The 9,172-nt window shown below is 43.6% G+C and overlaps 1 protein-coding gene across 1 annotated transcript in view; it reads left to right on the top strand.

The window, feature by feature from the left end:
- Positions 1-654: 654 nt before the first annotated feature.
- The window catches only part of WFDC1 (WAP four-disulfide core domain 1), a 21,690-nt gene continuing 13,172 nt past the window's right edge, over positions 655-9,172 (top strand). Inside the window, exon 1 of the mRNA XM_019505463.1 lies at positions 655-1,141. Within this exon, the coding sequence (XP_019361008.1) occupies positions 986-1,141 (156 nt within the window). The 5' untranslated portion in view covers positions 655-985. The remainder of the gene's footprint in view (positions 1,142-9,172) is intronic.

The raw sequence follows: 9,172 nt of genomic DNA, 5'->3' as shown, positions 1-9,172 counted from the left end.
GTTGTGTTTTACCTAAGCTACAAGCCTCATCTTCAAACTCTGGTGCTTCAAGATTGGTGCCAGTGATTTGTTGCTGTAAGTTCTTAGGTGCAGTTTGATGGGCATAAAGCCAGTATTTATCTGCCTAAATATTTAATTAGATGCCTAATCCTAAGCAATCGAGTTTGCAAACAGGACGGTGTAGGATCACCCAGGGTAACGGTCCCAAGTCCAGTTGCTCAGTGTCGCCCCTTGTCAGGCACACGGACTCATGCATCCCATGGTCTATAAATGCACGTCGTGTCTATCGGAGCATGTCATTTCCAAATCAACCCCAGTACTTACTGGGCTCATGCTTCCCTAGAGGCCATGTCTTCCCCTATTGTAAAGGAGCCTGGGAAAGCTAAAGTTTTAACTGTTTCAATTGAAGCACCCATTGGTTTGTCAGGTTTTGAACAATAATTCCCGGGTGGAAACAGCTCTATGTTCAGAGTTACCAGCCTAGAGAGCCCAAATTGGAGAGCGGTGCATCTACCTGTGTAGGGGAAGCACACCGCGGGAGTGCTTATTACCTTGGGAAGTTTGGGGGAGCTGGTGGCTGCAAGCTGTCCAGCCTGCTCTTCCAAGACCTTATCCCCCCCGCCACCCTCCTCCCGCAGCTGTCATTTGATCCCCTGCCTCGGCTTTGAAAGGAGCTCTCTGAGGAAGCCAGATGTTGCCAACAAAAGTCTAAAAATAATCTTCCCATCTCTCAGCCCAGCAGCACATGTGCTCTGTGTGAACACGAGATTGGAGAGCTGCGTCTAACTTGGAGCGATTAAGTTCAACCACCGCTCCTGGCTCTGGCTTGGGAGCTCCAAACCCTTTCGATATTTCCCTCCCCGCCCAGAAGCCTCGCAGCAAAGAGCAGCTCACTCCAGCCATCTGCCCTCTCCCTCCCTCCCAGGACTCGGACTCGCCTGGATCCTTGAAAGCTCAGCTCCCTGTTTTATCTCTCCTTAGGAAGATGGATGCCAGCAGCCAGAAGCTGGTGCCTGAGCCGCACGTCTGTAGCAAGATCTTTGCCACAGCCTTGTGCATCGTAATCTTGCTCCCAGATTCAGGCTTTACAAAGAATCTCTGGAAACGCGCTCTCCATCTCAAACTGACAGAGAAGTATGATGTGAGTACCCGGCTGCGGTGGGGAGGGGAGCGCTGCATGTGAACTCATGGGAGGCACTGGGAATAGCACATTTTCGTGTGCCCAGTGTGTAAAACCTCGGCCTTTCTCTCTTGGGCGGGCTTCCTCCAGCTTCTTACCCCCTCCTGGTCGCAGGGTCAGGGTCTTGGGGGACGTCGCGAAACTCCTTTTGGAAAGGAAAAGAAGCTGAATAAACTTGTTTCCGCTGAAAGATTTGTAAAAATATCACTTGCCATTAGGGATATAGAAGAACTACTGTTATGGACCTACCCAACGAGCTCCCACAGCTCGGGGGCTTGGTTATTGTTGTTATATAATGAGCAGAATTGGAACGCTTCAAACGGCTCCGTTTGTGCTTTAGAAAAACTTTTCAGAAACAGGGTCTGAAGGTACTGTAAACTTATTCACAGTATTCCTGCAGGCAGCCGGTTCTGCAGACATCTACCGTTTAATTATATATGAAAAGTATATTTATGTATAGGTTAAAATGTATATTTAATTATACGTGTTAATAATTTAACTCCAAACAGTACCTGTAGTATTAACCATCCTAGGAGTCCCATGCTTGCAGAAAAACTTATTTTTAGTGGTTACACTGTCTGTAAATTATAGTCTATCTGGCTGGTTATTTAAAGGAAATGGTGATAAATCACGTTGAACTCCATTTTTATCTGTTGATAAGGAATAAATTCAACTTCACATAACTAGGATTGTTTTCCCCCTACAACTTGGTGTTACAATAGCAGCAACCTAAGCAGCCCCCCTGCATGTCCAGAGGCTGCGGACGGGGGAGAAGGGAAACCCAAACGGACAGAATAGGAAAGCGATTGCAGGTGGCAATACTCATGCAATGAGATGAGAAGTGCCAGCATATGCTCTCAAAAGTCAAGGGATGCAGTTCAGTGCTCAGAGCAGGGGGGCTGACATGCTGTGACCTTGGTTAAGCTGTTTCATCTCCTGGTGACTCACTTTACCCAAGATGCAAAATGGGGATCATCTATACCGCATTTCACTAAATTCACAACAGGTATTTCAAAGTGGAGTGCTGGGCTCCACACGTAACAGGAACTAGAGGGTGAGAAAGCGGCTGCTATGCCTTAAGTGGCTCACAAAAGAAACCGTCCTCCGCTCTGTCTTCTCTTTCCTGTTCCTTGGCAGTAGCCATGCCAGGCAGCCATCCCAGGCTCCTGGCAGGCGTTCATTAATGCTGCTTGCTGGCGCCTGCTCCTGGCCCACAGGCCGGCAGCTGGCACCAGCCCCACTGTTCTCATCAAGCCATCAGAGCTGAGCACTAACCAGAAAAGTGCAGGAGACTTCCTGCAACACCCTGCTAAGTTGAGCTCAAATTTCTCTTGCCCAGCAATGGAGTTGCAGTGGAGGTGAAAGATGATTCTGTGCTTAACGAGTGGGTTGCACGGTGGTATCCACCCCCCAGACCGGAATCTTGTAGATCTGGTTAGCAGGAAAGCAGAAATGGGAACTGAAGAGGCAGAGAGCTGATGTTTGCACAGAAGAGGTGGGGAAGGGTGGGACTAAGAATATGTGTGATGTTTCAGGTGTTCTTGTTCTCGGGCCAAAAGACTCTTCTAAGCACGTCTGTGGAAGCAAAAAAAAAAAAAATCGATAACATTTTTATGCAAAAGAATTTACAGGATAAAAAAGCTGTGATGTGGCTTTGGGGTGGGGGAGACAATAAAATAGCCCCTTTAAAAAGTTCAGCTCAGCCTTGTCTCTTTAATAGCTTGTAATTGCCACTTGCTCTTGCCTCTCAAATAGTTTCCTGCCAAACTCACGTGGCATCCACTTTTTTATGCAGAAGTCTGCCTGTGCCCATGAGCATAAGACTCCTTTTACCTGTGCACCCAGCCCTTGCCTCTAAACATACAAGGAGGTGTTTGAGCCCAGAGGCCGGTTTCAGATTCCTTGCTGCAGTCAGAACCAGGGCCACGAAAACATCAGGCAGGATATTAGACCTGGGGAAGCAACTCTGACATGCTCAGGAGTAGACTGACTTTCTCCCAGTGCCGGGTGATTTGTGCAGTGTGGTGCACCCACCTGACAGTCAGAGACAGGAGAGGGTAACAGGAGGGCTAGGGACAGACATTACATGTAAACTGGTTCAAGTGATCAGAAACTGGTTAAAACCTGTAACAGAACAGACATTCAGTGCACATAAACCAGTTTGAAAATGGCTGAAACCGGTTTGAGATAAACCTGGCTGAATGTAGTATCAGACTTAGCTGATTTGGGTCAAACCAGTTTATGCAATGTCTGTCCCAGACCCCTTCCTGGTTGAAGTTAAATCAGAGTTCCCAGCATGCTCTCTGGGCTGGGCAGAGAGCTGTGCTGGCTCCTCCCCTCTGCTCCATGGATGCAGCTCCAGCAGAGACTTGCAGGTACAGTGGGGTCTGTCTGCCTTCCCCCTACCTCCCCTCACCACTCGCTGCTCAAGCAGGGATGGCTCCCACCCTCCTACAGCATGGACTGTAGCCAGCATGTGGTGTGCTAGCTAATGCTGAGATGTCTGTGTAAGGCAAACAGGACAAAGGCAGACAGGACAGTTTCCACTTAGGGCTTTTTGGAGCTAATCAACAGGTAGGTGGTAATGTCCCTCCTTGGAATGTTCCCTTCCTTGGAAAAAGTTGTTTAAGAAGAGCTTGAACTAATGAGAGAGGCTTTGTTTTCTGATGGGGTGTGAAATGGTGATAACAGAGCTGATAAATGCTCTGTTATCAAGAAGGGGTAGGGAACCCCTCCCTAATTAAAGCATCCTGCCAGGGCCTGGTCACCCCCTGCTCAGCCCTGTGAAAGGGATGGGAGGGCTGCTCTAGCAGCCCTGGTTTCTAGCCTGAGCCACTGCAGGCATGTGCCTGCATTTCCTCCGTCCAGAGAGAATGTCTTTACAGTTACAAACAGGTTCAGCCTAGCCAGGTTAGACTAACCTGCAAAGATTGAATCAATTCAGGCTCAGGTTTTTGAATGTCTGTCCCTAGCCGAGAAGCCTGCAAAATTCCCGGCTTTCATTTCATGAACAGTTTGGAGCAAAAGCACCCTGACGTCTCAAAGATGCCTAGTTATTTGTCAGTGTGACATTAGCCTCCTCTTAGCTGTCTCACAATCCCTCCATGGATTCCAGTGTCCTTTTGTCAACATTTTGCAATATGGACCAAGAAAAGTGTTTGGCTTACCAAATGTCTCATTGCACTCCTGGAAAAATTAATGATTACTATTATGTCTAAGATGTTTCAGAGCTTTAATTCCCATTAGCTGTTCCTTCCCCTCTCTCAAAATAGCGGCTCAACTTAAACTATAAAGCAGTTGGTACCAGAGATCGAAAAGCAGTAAAACGGGGAATTAGAACTTGCTGTTCAGCTCTCTTGTTCTGTAATGGCACAAAGCCTGTTCGCTCAGGGATACATCATCGTCCTTCAACCTGCGGTTCTTCAAAGGGCTGTTTTTCCTGCCTGCAGTTAATCCAGGAGCTACTGATCTGGCAAACTCATCTGGATTTACTCAGACTGAGAAAAAATTATCTATAGCAGATGAATGTGGCGTAGAAGATGCGGCCTAAGATATTTCCATAAATTCCTAAATCATAAAGCCGGAAGAGACCATTCTGATCACCCTGTCTCTTCTGTGTCTATTAAAGCTCTTATGTCTTCCTGAATTAATTCCTGTGTGAACTTCAGAGCATCTTTTAGAAAAGCATCCTGTCTTGATTTAAAGATTTTCAGCAATGGAGAACTTGACACTGTCTTAGACAAGTTGACTTAAATTCCCTCTTTATTAAAAATGTTTATCTTATTTCTGGGCTCAATTTTATCCAGCATCATCTTCTGGCCCCTGGATCTTGTTATACCTTTTCCTGCTAGACAGAAGAGCCCTCTCTTATCCAATTTCTGTTCACCATGCAGGTGCTTATAGAGCATGATTGAATCACCCCTGACCTTGTCTTTGACAGCCAGCTGTATTTTGCCCATGGAGGCTTCCACCATAAGTCCTGATTTTCAATCTTTTAATTATTCTCTTGACTCTTCTAGGAATGCTCTCCAATGCATCAACATTCTTCTTGAATATGGACATCATAACCAAATATGGTTTTCCAAGAGCAAGCTCATCCACGACCACCATAGCCTTTGTACTCCCACTCAATATTGCCTTGCATGTTCAAGGATGCCGTTAATCCTTCTGGCCACTGTGTCACACCAGGAGCTTGAGTTCATCTGAGCATCCCTCAGATCTAGATTGTCCCATCTCAGTCTGGCTGGGATGTTAAATCAGGGATGACCCTGCCTTGAGCAGGAGGCTGGACCAAATGCCCTTGTGAGGTCCCTTCCAGCCCTGATTTTCTATGATCCTATGATCTTTGATCTTTAATGATATATTTTCTTCTAAATATGAGATAGGATAGGACCAATAACCCTATCCTCCAGTTTCCCATGTGTAGACATATTGTCTCCTAGAATCCACAGTGGCCGGAAGGATTAATGGAAAGGGCCTGAAGCATCACCTGGTCCAACCCCCATAGTCCTTATTGTTTCTCTGAACAAAGTTTTTTTGTTGTTTCAGAGGAAAAGATGGCTTGGGGCCACTGGCTGAACAAATCATACCATTCTCACTGCTTCCATTGAAGTCAATGGCAACACTCCAGCTGACTCGAGGACCAGACTTGGTTGAGCCCTGCACACTGCTTCACTAAGGCCAACATCTAGAGTTATGGGAGGAAGCACTAACCATTGAAGAGTCATACAGGCAGACTGGGTGTCAACCAGTGCAGCCCCATTGACTTCAGTGGTACACAGATTTGTACCAGATGAGAATGTAGCCCGAAATCTCTGTCAATGAGAACCTTATTAGAAAGCTCTCTCATGGGAGTAATATTATGCTGTAATATCCTTGTTTAGGGTAGAAACCTACTTAGAATTCAAGTTACCGAAATTGTGCTTAGAGACAAACCAGATGAGAAAAATATAAGGGCTATATGGAATTTTTATTAGGCAGGTCACGTCCCTCATTTGTTATTGGAAGGAGATGGGATTTAGTGAACACTTTAAAATAAAGAGACTTCATTCAGATATGTCTTTGTCAGGCTGCTCTTGGCTTTCTGTGTTCCTCAGATGAAATCCTCATTCGTTCTGTCTCAGCTAGTTCCTGGCTGTCTTTAATGCAGAAATTTCTATTAATGTGTTCATAAGTCTTCTGGGAAACAGAATTTTGCCTCCTGGATTGAAAAAAATATCCTCAAATGCAGAAATTTTAAGACTTGCCAGGGTCTGTAAAACTTAAAAATCCAAGTCATGCTGCAAGTCAAAATATAAATCCTAGGAGAGCTTTTAAGTAGGCCATCATGAAATCCATAATCTGAAATGGCAACCACTGCAGAGTTAGTAAAAAAATGGAGACTTGTTTTATTTGCTATTTTTCTTCAGAATCCTCTGAAGCATTGGCAGCATATCTATTGCATAAAAGTTTCATAAACCATAGTCTACTGAAGTAAATGTTTCAAGAGATCGATTCAGAGCAATAGGAGAACTAAAAAAAAAACAGCGGGAAAGGTCAAGTAGAAAGAAAGTCACTTTGGGAATTGTTGGCCTCAGAGCTCACACTGTTCCAAAAAGAAAACTGCGTTCATTACAGTGACCTGTTCATTGTGAATCTTTCATTTCCAGTGAATGAAATGTCAGTGAATCAGTCACGGTCATTTGCTTAATGTCACAATTTGTAGTATTCGCCAGAGTTTGGGTCAACACATTTCAGTCTATACCAGTCAATACTATGACTGGTATAGGTTGAATAACATTTTAAATAAAAAAACAAATAAGAAACTTAATATACAAATGCCAAAATGAATAAACATCCTCATTAACATTTGTGAAACCTTTGAGATTCCCAAACAATTTCAGTGATATCCACTGTTTACCCCAAAGCACATGAATTGTCAAGAGCCCTGGTCCAAGAAATGAAAATAGCTTATGAATGGAAAAAAACAACTCATTTTAAAATGAAAAAATATATATACATTTGATTTTTTTTGGATTTTGAAATTCATAACTTCCTAATTGGGGAATTCTGAACAACTCTCATCTCTGGTTACAAAATGGATTAGGGGTGGGGGGAATATGTGTATATTTTCATTTAAAAATATATTTTTAAAAAACATTTTGAAAATAGTCAACCATAAATTGAAATGAGCTTTACTAATTATTAATAATATGACCTATAATATGACTTAAAGGGGAATTGAGTAGTGCAGTGTTCCATGGGTAAGTGCTAGTCCAAAATATGGCACTGTTACTAGTCAGCACATGAGAACCTGCCTGAGTATGAATGGAGCTTGATGCTTCATCCATGGAAATACTTCAGACTGAATCTTTTCCCTTCACCATTCATCCAGTTAAAAAAAAGCAAACCATATTCTGGATTTCTCCTCCCACACTCCCTGATTTACAAGTTCAAATTGTCTATCTATTTATATTTATTGTTGCTGAGTTTGCCTTGAAATTCCGGGGTAATTAAATTAAATGCAATTCAATCGGTGGACAATTGGACACATGAGAGAGTACGGGTTTTTTTTCTTGCTGTAATACAAATGAATAAGATTGGCTTTAATAAAGGAACAAAGACTATATCGTTGTAACTATACATTATGGGTGGCCCATTGCAAAGACAATGGAAGCACATCTATCGCAGCAGCATTACAAATAAATATCATTATCGCTTATGTCAAAGTGTGCTCATTTTGTACAATTAACCATTCTAACTGCTGAGGGAAACCATGTATTTTGTCCTGAATACATTTTAAAATAACTTCACTCATTTGTAACAATACGGACACAGTGTAGAAGAAGCTAATTCCAACATTAATTGACCTAGTTATTTGCATCTTGCAAATAATTCAATTGTTGCAAACTGAGGCCATCTACTGGAATCTAAAAGAACTGCAGCAAAGCTCCCCAAATTGACTTTTCTTTACATACTGAGTGATAATAATATTTGAATGAAAGGCTCCATAAAAAAAAAAACCTCCCACTTAATCTGTACCCCCTGTCTATATGCTTTGGGTAAGGAGAGGAGAAAGTGAACTGGAAATCTATTTCTACTCCCAGTTGGAAAAAAGAGGCAGTTTCCCATACACCCTCAGGAGGTTAAACTCTTGATAAAGTTCTGTTAGCTGCAGATCACAGGGAATGGTTTATATGCATTAAACCTATGGGTGCATTGAATAATAAAAGCATAGCACTCAGCCTTATACATTTGAGGCAGAAGTTGTAGGTCTTATAGGGGGGCCTTTTGGTATGTCCCCTGAGGACGTGTATTTTGCAAGTGTCTGGTGCAGTGAACTGTATCTCAAAAGCAAATATTTGCTCTGCAGAAGCATTATTGAGTCTCAGGTCAGTGCTGATTTGGAAACATGCAGAGAAGGAGACATCAATGTCACTCTAAGTGTCTCTGTCACCTGGGGATAGAATTTTCCCCAAAGCCTCCTGGAAAATATCCTGGCCGTGGTGGCATTGTGCAGTAGAGAACTTGGCTTTTTGTCACTGATGCACAGATATTACAGGGATGGACACCCTTCTGAGAGTGCACACTGGGTAAAACTCTGTCACTTCAGGACTCTGCCCAGGACTGCAATGAAGCCTGGTGTATGCCCACTTGGCATGCACTGCCTCTGGAAACCAACGTGATGTAACCCCAGCTTTCCCGAGAGAGTTCATTAGCACATGCAATGAGACTGAGGTGCAGTATATAGACAATGGGCCCAATTCTCCCCGGCACTTAGGTTGCTTTGTACTGTATTGCTGGCATAAAATGGCTCGAAGGCTGGCATAGCTAGCCACAGAACAACTGCTTCAGTAACAGAGCCAACCCTTATTACTCCAAGCCATAGAGTAGCTAACCTTATTGGCATAACCTCTCTAGAGCAACCCAATAGCAAATTTTCTCTATGAGGAAAATGTATGTGGTCAGGGAAAGGACACGGCTGGACTTTCCTTCATTGTCCACTTCCCCAAG

Source organism: Gavialis gangeticus, unplaced genomic scaffold (assembly GCF_001723915.1).
Source record: "Gavialis gangeticus isolate Ggan-Ray unplaced genomic scaffold, GavGan_comp1, whole genome shotgun sequence".
Lineage (NCBI taxonomy): Eukaryota > Metazoa > Chordata > Crocodylia > Gavialidae > Gavialis > Gavialis gangeticus.
Note: the sequence above shows the minus strand (reverse complement) of the source record. Positions and strands in the feature narration are given on the sequence as shown.